This window comes from Canis aureus, chromosome 31, assembly GCF_053574225.1.
Source record: "Canis aureus isolate CA01 chromosome 31, VMU_Caureus_v.1.0, whole genome shotgun sequence".
In the NCBI taxonomy this organism is placed as follows: Eukaryota; Metazoa; Chordata; class Mammalia; order Carnivora; family Canidae; genus Canis; species Canis aureus.
The window spans coordinates 41,264,154-41,278,615 of NC_135641.1; the positions used below are offsets into that span (position 1 = coordinate 41,264,154).

Here is a 14,462-nt window from a genome sequence, read left to right on the forward strand (position 1 = left end):
TAAAAGCAAAGTTGTGCGCAATTGAGAGAGGAGAGCGAGAGGAGGTCCGAACGGTGACGTCTCATTCTCCTCGTCTTTTGTCCTGGGGGTCCCGGCACTTCGCGGTGTTAACTCAGGCTGTGTGAGCGTCTCCTGTCCACAGCATGGAAAGTTGCAGATAGAAGCGCGCACCAGTCTATCAGACTGCTTTCCCCACCACGTAGGTCTACAAAATAATGGCATTCGGTACCAGCTTTGGGTCATTTATCTTGATTTCATGAGACCTCTGGTTTTAAGTTAAAGATTCCTTCGGTAGCTTCGTCTCCTTAAGGGTGTAAAGAACTTTGCCTAATGATTCTGTTGTTTTCAAATTATTTCGTTCCTGTAGTTCAGTGTCCTTGCTTGGGCAACTACAGATGATAGCATTCAGAAGCTTCTTTATCTCTTTTCTTTGGGGGAGGGGAGAGGTCTTCTGTAAGAAAGGTGCTGGGGACTCCCCACCCCAAACCTGGTGGGAAACCAGGTGCGAGCTGGTCAGGTGCAGGCAGGAAAGTGTTGTAAGATGCAAAGCATCCTCCGTTCCCAGACGTTCCTGCCTCCGAAAGTGGCTGCGAGGTCTCAGAGTACAGCGTGGAGATGACCGAACCCGAGGACGTGGCCTCCGAGGTGTACCATGGGCCGGAGCTCCAGTGCACCGTCGGCAACCTGCTCCCGGGGACCGTGTACCGCTTCCGGGTGAGGGCTCTGAACGACGGCGGGGTGAGTGCAAGCTTGTATGCCGCCGTGCGTACTCGGGATCCAGGGCTCTCCCCTCCCAGCCCCCTCCGGAGTCCGCGACAGTGTCTCTCCAGCCTCGACACCCATGCAAGAAGCGTGTGTAAAATCTGTTGAACCCAGCATTGGAAATCTCATTTTATCCTTTTATCATTTTTTTTTTACGATTTTATTAGAGAGAGAGCGAGCAAGCCCACGAGCCAAGGGGAGGGGGGAGGAGCAGAGGTTAGAGGGAGAAGCAGACTCGCTGGGCAGGGAGCCCGATGCGGGGCTCGATCCCAGGACCCCAGGATCATGACCTGAGCCAAAGGCAAACACTCAGCCGCTGAGCCACCCAGGCGCCCCGTCATATCATCCTATTAAGAAAGGGTTCAACGTCGGTAAGATCACCCTTTTGAAGCTTTTGGCCACTTTAAAAATAATCTTGCACTCACTCGTTGACGGTGTTGCTCAGTTCCAGGCGGTGAGGACCACGTAATGACTCCTTTACTGTGTCTAAATGACCCAGCTATCTTAGGTCTGTTTTCAGAACCCGAGTGGGGTAGAGGCCAGGGAGGCCAGCTTCTTGTGTTTGTTTCAAGCAAAGACGGAGAAAACGCTTCTCCACCTTCTGCTGCTTCCCTGGGAGGTGTGGAGATGGCCCAGCAGAGACCGAAAGTCTATGTCTGTGTTACGCCTTTATTTTTAAGTTGCAGAGTTAACGTAGGTTGGGGGAGAGTCATGGAAAGAGCAAGGTAACCGGCCACGGTCGGGCTCTCCGGTGCACCCTCAGCCCCCCAGGCGTGCTTGGGGGTCGTACGCTTGAGTTCCATACAAATAAGTAGGGGAAATTAATTGATGGAATTTTTATTTTATTTTTGATGGAATTTTTAAAAATAAGAAAGCACAACTGATAGCACAGAGTTGGCAGTGACTTTTCCTCACTTTCGGCAGCCCTGCGCGAGCCTGGCAGAGGGAAACCTGTTTGTCTCCAGTCCCTTGCCTGTTGGCCACGCTCTCTGTGAAGACGTTGGCTCCAAAGTGGGATCCCAAACCTTTAGCAAGAGCTGACTTTCTTCCAAGTCCCAGTTGGGAAGGAATTTCAGACTCAGCACAACTATTCTGGGGGGCGGGGGGGGGGAATGACTGTGAAACTAAACAAAAATGTTTCAATGAGAAGGAAGCTTATGCACCCAATTTAATATAATTAAAAATAGTGTGGAAGAGGATGACCACAGATGCCGCAGCAACTGTCGTACTGTTTTTGCTCTCTTTCCCATCAGCTGGTCAGGGCATCTCTGCCATAACAAAGATGCATGTGCCGCTCTGTTGCTCTGAGTTTTACTTTCTGTCTCCTTTCACTAATTTATCATCTAAAAAACTGTCAGCAGCCTTGGTTTATTCCTGTTACATTGAAAGTTATCCATAGATCTGACTGTAGTCAGCATCTGAGATCTATTCCAGAGAGCATCTCTCCCATCTGCCCCCGCTGCCTGGCATCTTTGCAAGTTATCTTGGAAAATTTGAGTGGTTTTTTTCGTTGTTGTGTTTTGGGTTTTGTTGTTGCTGTTTTTTTTTTTTTTTTTTTAATCTTTTCTCCCCCCCATTTTGGAAAAACAGAGTCATACGCTTCATTAGCCTAGAAATTATTTTCTTTCATTCTTTACCCCAACTATGTGTGGTATCCCAAATTCCACTATTAAAATGGGTGATTATGGTTCTCTCAGAATGATGGTGGTTGGCTCTGAATAGTGTGATCACCGAAGGCCCTATGAAGAACAGAGGGAGTGCAGCATAAACCTTGAGATAGTCGAGACGGTGGGGTCGTACTGAGAACAGGTTAACAGGAGCATTCATTTCTACGTAGAAAATACCAATAACTAGAAGAATTAGCTCAGAATTTGTTAGCCACCAGTTTCAAGCAGATTTTTGTGTGTTAACAATTAAGCTGCAGTCTACATCTGACTTCGTTTTCTTTGACGTCCTGTGAGAAATGTTAAAACAGAATGCTGTGCTGTGAAAGAAATCAGCATGGTTTTGTTTCTGGTGTCACAGTAAAGGAAGAATGTTTGGTAAACCTGATCTTTTGGAATAAAAAGATTACGTATATAATAGACATTTACCACTCAGGGAATGTATGTGGGAAAAAGCCGGGGCACATTCCATTGAAAGTGAAAGCCATTAGGTGATATTTTTCAATCCGTTCTGCTGATGGTGTTAGCCTGGCCCTTATATATGCACACAGACACACGTGTGTGCACAGTGTCCATGCAGGCATGTGTGTGTTCTTCTCTTTCAGTACGGCCCCTATTCTGATGTCTCAGAAATCACCACTGCTGCAGGGCCTCCTGGACAATGCAAAGCACCTTGTATTTCTTTTACACCTGACGGCTGTGTCCTAGTGGGTTGGGAGGTAAGTCAGGCGTGTGTTCTGCATCGGCTTCTGTTTCTTCTACTTCGTCTGCCCCCAAATGCAAGTTACAAGAAACCTACAAAGCTAAAATTCACATGTAGGTGATTTTTACACATTAATCTCCCTTGGCACTTGATTATGTCACTTAGAGTTATGGAAATTTTATCACTTGTCAGACCTGAGTCTCTCTTTCATGCCTCTTTCTTTTGTATCTGAATTCCCAGGGGCATGTGGCTCTTTTGCCCAGTTACGTAGTTGGACACAAACGTTAGAGCATTTTCTTCTCAACGAAATTAACTACTTGAGTTTTTGCTTTCCAGAGTCCTGAAAGCTCTGGTGCTGACATCTCAGAGTACAGGTTGGAATGGGGAGAAGATGAAGAATCCTTAGAACTCATTTATCACGGGACGGACACCGGCTTTGAGATAAGGGATCTGTTGCCCGCTGCACAATATTGCTGTAGACTACAGGTAGGTTGACGTTACTTAGATGTTACTAGTAGACCCTGGTGTTCACGAAAGACTCTGGGGAACTTAACGACTTGTGATGGAGGCTATCGAGGGATGATCTGGAAAGAAGAGTGCTTTTAAATAAAAACAAATTCAGTTCGTTTTTGGTGTCTTATAATTAATTATACATTATGTATATTATTATTATACATGTTATTTATATATACATTATTATAATTAATTTCCGCTTCTCACCACCCTTATGTCTTGTGAATTCACTGAATAAATGACCGAATCCAAGGCAGAGGTGTCACGGCTCCTTAGAGAAGGTTCCTTCCATCTGCGTTCTCCTGAGATGCACAGTTCAGTGGGGGCAGATGCTTAAAAATGACAAAAGGCAGAAGATGTATGTGCTGGTTGTTAAATGGAGCCAGAAACAAACATTAGAGTGATTTGGACTAGTCTGTATTAGATTACGCGATCCGCCTCCCACTTCTCAATGACCATTCCCAAGGACGGTTAGCTGGAAGCTTTGACTTGGGAGTCCAAATGGAATAACATCAACAACAGTTGGCTCTTAGCCTAACCCCTAACAGTGAAGGTAGTCATGAGTTTACTCTTGACTTTTACTTTATTGATTTGGTTATTTTTCCCCCTTTGTAAAGCCTTATTTTCCTGAGAAAACAGAGTTCTCTGTCCATTTCTTTCCGTTTGTTTATTCACATTTTTGGGCACAACTTTATCCCAGAATCAAAGGATGATCAAGAGGAGAGATACAAAGATTAGTCAGACATGGTTCTTGACCTTGGAGACGTCTGTCTTCACACGTTTAGACTTAAGCCAGATTTAGGTTTCTACCCGATTTAAGTGATGAATCAAATTGCTTATTACAAGTGCATCAGCCTATTGGTGTCTCATTGGAGAAAATATTCCCTTCCCAAATTAATTTTCCAGATCAACCGAGGCTTCTCTGTTGAATTCTGAATCCTGCTTTATCATAAACATTCTGATTAAACTCTTTTGTTATACACCTTCCTTCCTTCTTGAATGGAGCACCTGGGACATAATTAACTCTTTGTCAATGAGTCAGGGTCACAGCACATTATCTGATCTTTATAATAGCAGTGCTGAGTCACTGGGAAAAGGTTGCAAAATATGTGCTACACTCCTGTTTTTGGAACAAGGCAGGATATAAATAAAGAACTGTCTGCCACCACAGGAAAGAACTTCACTACACTTTACGAGTTTTGATCCCCTTAAAATGTTCTTCTACTTCCTTTCCTCCTTTCGGGGTATATGTTGTCGTTTAGCACCCACTCTTTCCCTGCAACTGATTTCAAAAGATACACCGACTAGAGTAAGAAGAGAGCCTGCAGAATCATCTTGCCTCTCTGTTTTGAAAGTTTAGAGGTAAAAAGTATTTTCAAATGTCATACTTGTTTGTCATAAATTGAATGAGACCTTGTGAAGGGGGATAGTACAGTTTTTTTAAGATTTATTTATTTGTTAGAGCTCAGAGAGCGAGAAGGGGGGGAGCACAGGAGCAGAGGAAGAGGGAAAGAATCTCAAGCAGACTCTGCTGAGTGGGGAACCCAACATGGGAATTTCATGTCAAGACCCTGAGATCATGACCTGAGCCAAAATCAACACTTAACTGACTGAGCCACCCAGGTACCCCAAGGCATTCTTTTAAGAACCACCATTGCTATGCAAAAAAAAATGTATTGTCAGGAAAAAGGTCTCCTCAAATCCATATTGATTTCTTTGGCACATATGGGCCAGATATGAATTATTTTCATTTGACTTACTGCAAAGTCAGGCTAAACCCAAATAGTCTCTTTGAATATTTGGCATCTTAAAAATTAAATCACTGTGATACTCACATTGTGTTTTTTATAAAAATCAGGTGAAGCATTTTGTTTTGCTCAAGAACTTCTGCAATTTTATATTCTTCCTTATATTCTTCCTTCCTTCTTTCTGTCCTTATTTTAATTAACAAGGACCAAAACAGTTCCATTCACATGAGGCCTGTTGTATATTATAGGCATACTTTTATTTATTTTATTAAAAGAGTCTTCCAAATTGTTTTGTTTTTTGGAAACTGATGATGATAAATAGTATAAATCAAGAAAGCATTTCCCATAAAAGAAAGCTAGTAAAAGAAAGTGGGATCCTGGAGTAGAAAAAGAACATTATTGAAGAAACTGGGAAGGTTGGAATCAGGTCTGTATGTAGTTAATAGTGTCGTGTCAATGATAATTCTGTGGTTGCTGTTTTGTTCTCGATCTTCCCCAGAAGGGAAGCGCTGGCTGTTGGCCAGGATCTTCCATGTTGATCAATTTAATCTTTACAATGATCCTATGGATTAGGTGTTACTGTCCCCATTTTGTATCTGAGGAAACAGGCTCTGAGATAGTAAATTGCCTAAGATCACACAATATACATATATATGTATATGCATGCTAACTGTACAGTTAATAAGTAATAGAATCCAGATTTGAACTAAGCTCCAACTCTAAAAGCCATCTCTTTTCCTTCTATTACATGGTGATATAAAGCCTCAATTAATATGAACATTGAGCTCCATGATGTCTTATTTTTCTATCCCTGTGTGTGATAAATTAAAAAAATATATTTAAAAATAATAAAATCTCTAAATATATGCTCTAAAAATAAATCGTGACATTAAGAATTTTACCACAAAGAGGGCAGCCCCGGTGGCCCAGAGGTTTAGCGCCACCTTCAGCCCAGGGTGTGATCCTGGAGTCCCAGGATCGAGTCCCATGTCGTGCTCCCTGCAGGGAGCCTGCTTCTCCCTCTGCCTGTGTCTCTGCGCCTCTCTCTCTCTTTCTCACTCTCTCTCTCTCTCTCTCGTTCTGTGTCTTTCATAAATCTTAAAAAAAAAAAAAAAAGAATTTTACCAAAAAGAAAAAAGAGAGTTAGGTATTGTCATGAAATAGGACTAGATAGGACAAAATATTACAGTAGAGTTTCAAGAGTGATTTGTTAGCAAATGAATGTTCTGAACTTCTTTGAAATCAACAGTAATATATAAGTGTTATAGAGGAGCCCAGGTGGCTCACTCGGCTAAGCGTTTGCCTTTGGCTCAGGTGGTGATCTCAGGGTCCTGGGATTGATCAGGCTTCCTATGCAGCAGGGAGTCTGCTTCTCCGTCTCTCTCTACCCCCCTCTTTCCCTTCTTCATTTTTTTTCTCTCAAATAAATAAAATCTTTTAAAATTAAATAAAACATTAAAAAATAATGTTACAACTTCTGTTTCAAACCTTTGATTAAAGAGTTCAGACTACTTTCATTTAATTTTATAATGTGTCCTCATAACCCCTCTTATGAATTCAGTGAGAACTAGATTTTAGAGTACATTCACTTTTGTAAGGAGGCCGCTAAATGTTTTTCTGTTTCTAAGGGGAAAAAAATAGACATTTAATAACATTTATTGAGCACATATTCTGTATCAGGTACTGTTCTAGTTGCTGGGGAGACAGTGAGCCAAACAGACATCTTTGCCCTTATAGAACATACATTCTCATCTGGGAGAAATGAAGTATATCCTATGGTGGTGATAAATACTATGATGAAAAATAAAGCAAAGAAGAGAAATAGGAAATGAAGAGGATCACGGAGGGTGAAGAGGGGTAGGGTGGCTGCAAATTTAAATACGGTGGTAGGAGAGGGCTCACTGAAAGGCAGCCCTTGAGATGATTGAGTGAGCTGTGCAGATGTCTAGGGAAAATGTTTCCTGGACAGAAGGGCAGCAAACTGGAAAGGCCCTGAGTTGGGAGTAGACTTGATGTCCCTGTGAAACAGCAAGGAAACCAGCATGGCTGGAGCAGAGTAAGTGAGGAGGGATCGGTAGGTGATGAAGTCAGAGTAGCAGTGGGTTTTTATGGGAGGGTGGTGGTGGTGAGCCGATCAGATAAGGTCTTAAGGGCTTTGTGAGGACTTTGAAGTTTATTCTGAATATGGTGGGAGGCCACTGATGGGATATGAGCAGTACCGTACTGTGCTTGGTGAATACATCGTATCGGGCAGGGCTGACACACATACCAGTTAGGAGGTCATTACAGTAGCCTGATGAGAGTCGAATATATTGGACCAGGGTTCGGTACAGGATGTGCTGGCAGCCTGGATAAGGGTATGAGAGGAAGAAAGATGTCCAGTGATATCTCAGGGATAGGACTTGAACAGCCTGAGGGACAAGGGACAAGAGAGACTACAGCAGGCGCAGTGTGGTTTTTTGGTGAAAAGGGATGGAGTGGAGATGAGGGAACCATGTGGACCCCTGAGTTTGAGATGCATATTTGACGTTCAAATGGATATATCCAAAAAGCAGTTGGATATACTGGGCTACCATTCAAGACAGCGGCTAGAGCCACACAAGTAAATTTGGGAGTAGGATATAAATGGCATTAGGATATAATATGGTACTTACCCCCGAGATATGATATGAGTGACATTTTGTCCCCAAGACAAGGAGATAGAGCAGAGATTAAACAAAGAAGAGGTGGCCACGGCCTGAGCCCTGGCGGCCTCCCGTGTTGAGAGGTGATAAGTAGCAACCGGCAAAGGTGATTGAGAAGCAGCAGCAGGTAAGTAGAATCAAGAGTATGGCCCTGGAGCCCAAGTGAATAAATATTTGATAGAGCAGTGAATAACGAAGGTCTCAGCTATAGCTCTCAGGTAAAATCAGAAAGCGCCAAGAATTGACTTCAGAGAGGAGTTTATCATTCACACGGAAAACTGTTGAATACTTGCCATTTACTGTCTACCCCAGACAGGTATTGTGGATGTCACAGGATATCACAAGACCACGTATAACCTGAAGTGGGCTGTGCAAATACAAAGTGTTATTTTAAAATTATTTTTCGTAAATGGTGATGATGGTGATGTTATCTTCTGCTTTATTAACAGAAAAGTTGTTATTGCCTTTTTTTTTTTTTTTGGAAAATCATTGTGAAAGTGAGCATTTTCTGCAATTTATTTCTAACTGTGTTTCTAGAAGTAAATTTGTCTGTTGCGTTAGATTGATGCAACAGCACCTAACACGGGGTATTAGAATTTGCATTGGTATAATGTGGACTTCGTCTTGCTGTTATCTTTTTAGGCTGTCAATCAAGCTGGAGCAGGACCGTATAGTGAGCTTGTCCTTTGCCAGACACCAGCATCTGCCCCTGACCCTGTCTCCACTCTCTCTGTCCTGGAAGAGGAGACCCTCAATGCCTACCCTGATTCACCTTTTGTGTGCCTTGTACTGAACTGGGAAGAGCCGTGCAATAATGGATCTGAAATCCTTGCTTACAATATTGATCTTGGAGACTCTATCATCACCGTGGGCAACACCACCACCCACGTTTTGAAAGGCCTCCTTCCAGAAACCACCTACCGGTGAGTGCAGGAAAACAGACCTAAAGTTGCATCCAACACATCAGTTCTTGGAGCTGTAGACCCTTCAGGTTCTAAAGGCCAAACGAGTGAATTCAAATCATTTTTCCTTAATATATTTTAAGGGTCCTCAATGCAGATACGTCTTTAAAACTAGTATTGCTCTGTCCTTTGTGAGTCAGTTACAAATCTATATAATTCCTAACCCTTGAGGGGGAATTTCACCTACTGCTTTCAGTTAGTTCTTCCCTCTCGGTCTCTTAGCAGCCACTCCTTGTACTTTTACTGTGACTCATGTCATTCTGTGGACGCCGTCTATCCTCAGCGTGTACTTGGACACCTCTGAAGCAGGGCGCCACCATTCTTGTGATTCCCCAGAAGCAGACACAGCCTTACGTAGCATTTGTGATGTAGCTTTTACTCAAGGTTTTTGCAAGGGGCCAAAGGAAAAAAGTTAGATTACACATTACTGAGCAAAGCTCAATTAGCATCTGCATCCCCTGCCCGGAGTTCTTCTCCAGGAGCTAGCAACCTCCCCTTCCTCTGCTCACCCATCATCATCTTCTCCAACATGGCCTCTTAAAATTGCAAATTACTTTCCTCTGTCTCCAAGTTGCCTTCACTCCCTCAAAAGGAAAAGTGTATGATTCATGGTTACTCAGGTGTGCCCCCTTCAGAGCATCTGTTCCAGACAGTCTTGATTCAGGGTGGTGGGAAAGCAGTGCACATGGAGTAGGAGCCGCACTTCGGATTTCGAGCTTGGATCTTTTCCTGGGCTGACGGTGGCGTGGTATGATCCTGTCTCTTGGGACATCAGGCAGCAGCAGCAAGCCTCTGCACACAGTCAGCCCCAAGATCGGGAAAGTCAGCACCCATTGCACCCACAACTATTCTGTACCCACACAGTCTTTCTCGTTTTCACTTTCAGTCCATTACTCAGTCCACTACAGGAGATAGTCCATACTTGATTATAAAATAGGCTTTGCATTAGACGATTTTGCACAACTGTAGGCTAAGGGAAATGTTCTGAGCATGTTTAAATTGGCTAGGCTAAGCCCCAAAGCTCAGTAGTCAGGTGTATTAAATGCATTTTTGACTTCTGCAACTAGACTTATTTTACTTTTCTAAAACAATGATGGGGTTTTTTGTTTGTTTTTACTCTTTCATTATTAAAAAAAAAAAAAAAAAACACCTCTTTTGGGGACAGTACTACATAAGGCATGGGCCTGTGAAATAAAAACAGACCCAGTCTTTGCCCTCCGAGCACTCACAGGGTTGAGGGACACTTACATAGCCATAGTAGGATAGTAGGTTATCGTGACATCACAGGCTGAAAATAAAACTGTACAGAATCCTGTTGTTATTTCAGAGAGGAAGACCCAGGTTTAGAGTGGTCAGGGTGCTTTGAAGCGGGACTTGAGATAGACACTAAATAAAGAGGGCTATGACTTACTTAAATGAAGAGGCAGGCCAAGGGCATTCTTTGATTTCTAGCCTCTTTAGCCATTCTCAAAAAAACCAGTCTTGACTCTTGTTTGCTGACCTCATGCCAAGTGCCTGTTGTGTCTAGAGCACTCTAACCAGGTGCTGAGGAAATCCAGGAATGACTAAGTCCACACCTTGACCTCAGGGAATTTCCCCAGTGATGACACTCTAAGGAAACCTCACCATGAGGAAGAATGATTAAGGAAATGGCAGCCCCCCACCATCCAGAATATTGCCTGACCTAATCCCTAATCCGAGGAAGACCTCGGAAGAAGCCACACTAGTTCAGGGACTCCCAGAAAGGTTTTGTGTCCATTCTGATCCACATCCATGTCTACCCCAGAGTGAACTCACACCCTCAGGTCAGCCCTCTGAATGAATGTTTGGATCAGAAATCAGGAAAGGCCTCTTAGGGCAAGTTGTTAGCCCAAGAATTTTCCTCCTTTCAGACATCATGTCTACCTTAAAGGTGACATAAGTGACTTTAAAATGTCAGGGCTCATGGAAGGATATGATGATAGGGTAATGCCGACTCTTCTTACTCCACACACAGTCCAGTGACTTCAAGAAAGAAATCCAGAGCTCAAAGACTTGAAGGAAGGAACAGATAATGATGAAATGGCATTTACAATGGAAATTACCAAAAATATCTCCCAGAGATGTGGTTGATTTAATGTCTAAAAGTCCCTCTCAGGGTAATTCTATTTTAGAGAGGATGAGATGTTTTAGTAATGTAGGGACTATGGAAGCATGAGTTTAGGTTTGGGTCATAAAACTTCAGGACTATTTTAAAAGTATTTAATGGATGTAGCATAAATAACTCAGTATCGATATGCAGGGCTGTTTAAATGATCCCATTTTAGACAGATTGGTTGAGACTGGAATAGCTTTAGGAAAGGTAAACTGTGTGTTCCTGCTGCCCCCCTGTCATTGCTGGCCAAGCAATAAACAAATTAGATGTTTTCTATTTAAGATATTATGGTCATTATTTATATTTAAGGTCTTTTTTTTAAAGAACTTTAGACTAGTTTCTATAGTACATAATTGGGAGCTCTTTTGTAGAAGTCTGACCAGCCCACAGTCTTGTTCTTTATATGTTTCAAACACAAAATTGCAATAATTATAATGAAATACAAAATGAGTATTTCACGTAACTAAGGGTGTAATTTTGGTGCAATCAACTTTTACCTCACCTTTTTCTGTTCCATAAATTGGTTAAAAGATAAGTGAACAGATCATGATGTTCTAGACAAAAGTGTGGAATGAAACATTTCAAGCAGGCTATGGGGTTTGGAGAAAGGACTTGTTTCTTTTGTTTGTTTGTTTATTTTTAAACTTCTGCAGTTACACTTTGTTCTCATGCTGAGTTTGTCTTTCTCTCTTTTGCCAGAACAGAAATGTGCACCTCTGTAAGCACACCCACTGCCACAGAAAGAGGTTTCAGTGGATTTGTGGCTTTTCCATTGGTGCTTACAAAAACAACCCGCTGGCTTACTGACACCCTGTATGGAATTTGATTGGAATTTACAATGCAGTTTTTAAGGGTATTACTTTTGAGCTTAGAACTGAGTTTGGAATTGTGTTTGCGTTTTGGTTTCAGGAGAAGGAAACATTGAAAACAGAGACGTGGCTTTCTTTAGGCTCTGTGAGCAGAGAGAAAAAAATCTCCTGGTGTCACCCCTCCCAGTGTCCTGGTTTGAGTGTCTCCAGTGACCGGGCAGTGTGGTTCCAGCGTCCGCTCACCAGGGAGTCCGTTCCATATGTGAAGGCTATTGGAATACTATACACTGTATATATAGTTGTGGGTGCAATGGGTGCTGAAACTATTGTTATAGTGTTCCCATTATGTTTTGTCGAAACTTCTGTATATTTAACATCTGCTCAGTTGCCAGAGCCTCCCTTTAGTGTAGTGGTTATCACAGTGTGGTTCCTGGACCAGCAGCAGCAAACAGCAGCATCACCTAGAAACTTCCTGAAATGCAGATTGTCAGGCTCTACTCTAGACCTGCTAAGTCAGAAACTCCAAGGGTAAGGCCTGGCCCTCTGCTTTAATTAGCCCTGCAGCAGATCAGCAGATTTTGTTGCATGCTGAAGGTTAAGAACTTTTGCCTTAGAGCAGTGATTCTTGGGTGTTGGTGTATGTAAGAATCACCCAACCCACAGAAGTCTGAGCCCCATTCCTGTAGACTGTGGTTCAGTAGGACCCAGGGGGTCTAGACGTCACTATCCTATCGTGTCAGCTGTCCTCTACTTAACCATCCTCACTTCATTCACATCTGTCTTCACTAGCATGGGTTTTCTATTACCTCCTCCATCCTCTTCATCGGGTGAGTTCCGTTTCTTGACAGACTCTTTAATGAGCAGTGTCCACACCTCCAGGAAGCGTCTGGTTGGCTGGCTCAGCAGAGCAAGACTGTCACCTTACATGTTCTCCATTGAGCAGTTAGTAAAGTTGCCTAAGATTACTTTTTTTGGCAACCTCATTATGTGTCTGACTCATACCGAGCTACCTGACCACTAAAACTGAGATTTGTTCATTATGCCCATTTATGCTCCTTGTGCTGGGTAAAACAGAGATGAAAATAACATGTATTGAGTCCTTACTGTATGTCAGGCACTCCATTAGCCTGCCAAAAAATGAATCATAAATCATTTCATTATAACAAGATGAGGTGGGCTGCATTAGGAGACAAATTCTAAGTTGTTCAAAAGTAGCAGATTGGAGTCAAACAGCTTGACTGCGGTCCTGGGTCTCTCACTTACTGTCTCTGTGACCTTTGGCAAGTTAGTTACATTCGCTCTGTGCCTCAGTTTTCTGATCTGTAAAAAGGGGATAATAACTTCAGCCACCTTGAAGCATGTGTTTTTAGATAAGATTCCAGGCACCTCATGTGGGACCTGATGCACAGTAAGTCACACTCAATAAATGATCTGTTGCTAACATTGGTGGGGAAGAAATGAGCCGCCAAGTGGGTTGTGACCAAATTATAGGTCTGGGGAAATCTGGTGTTATTTCTTAAGCAGTGGGAGACCTTGAAAGTTTGGTTTCCTGTCAAAAGGAAGTCTAAGTGCCTGGTGTTGGATGACAGCACGGGTACCCCAGGAGCCATCCAGGATGCCCTCTCCTGAGTCCCATTGCCCCAACTGCGTCATTTCCCCCAGAGACATCCTGTCTTTCAGCTATTATTTTATATTCCTTTGGAAGTTATCTGATGATTATTCCCTTCTTTCATATTTTTTGTCCTAGATGATTAGATGGTAGGTTGGGGGGGTGGGGGCGGTATAAAAAGTCCATCTTTTGCTCTTAGGCCTCTCCTCCCTCAACTCTTCCCAGCTGTCCTCACTGCCCCTCACCCTCACGCTGGAGACACCCTGAGTACGGGGATGGCTAAATAGGATTGAGAAGTCAGCTTCCCTAGTTGAGGAAGCTTCATTTGGGAAGTCATTCTTCTTTTAACATACGGAGCGTCAGAAATTTGAGCGTGTGTGTGTGTGTGTGTGTGTGTAAATAAAGTGCATTGTGGAAGGCTGTGATCTTTTCTTTTTTAAAAAAAACTTTTGGGGGACGTCTGGGTGAGCATCAGTGGTTGAGCATCTACCTTCGGCTCAGGGCATGATCCTGGGGTCCCGGGATCGGTTCCCATATTGGGCTCCCTGCATGGAGCCTGCTTCTCCCTCTGCCTCTGTCTCTGCCTCTCTGTCTCTCATGAATAAATAAAATCTTTAAAAAAAAAAAAAAAGAAATAAAAGAAATAAGAATCATTTTTTTAAAAGACTGATTTATTTTAGAGCAAGAAAGCATGAGGAGGGGGGCAGAGGGAGTGAGAGAAAGAAACTCAAGCAGACTCCACGCTGAGTGTGGAGCCTCACGCGGGGCTGGATCTCCCCACCTGAGCTGACAGAAGTCACGTTTAACTGACTGAGCCACCCAGGGCCTCTGGAAGGCTGTGATCTTCTGAAGCAGGAATATACTTAGTATCTAC

At 43.0% G+C, this 14,462-nt stretch overlaps 1 protein-coding gene across 1 annotated transcript in view; it reads left to right on the forward strand.

Annotated features, from left to right (window-relative positions):
- Nucleotides 1-14,462, forward strand: part of FNDC3B (fibronectin type III domain containing 3B) — a 338,585-nt gene that overhangs the window by 291,383 nt on the left and 32,740 nt on the right. Inside the window, exons 19-22 of the mRNA XM_077880348.1 lie at nucleotides 566-738; nucleotides 3,032-3,145; nucleotides 3,466-3,615; nucleotides 8,717-8,997. Of these exons, the coding sequence (XP_077736474.1) occupies nucleotides 566-738; nucleotides 3,032-3,145; nucleotides 3,466-3,615; nucleotides 8,717-8,997 (718 nt within the window). The remainder of the gene's footprint in view (nucleotides 1-565; nucleotides 739-3,031; nucleotides 3,146-3,465; nucleotides 3,616-8,716; nucleotides 8,998-14,462) is intronic.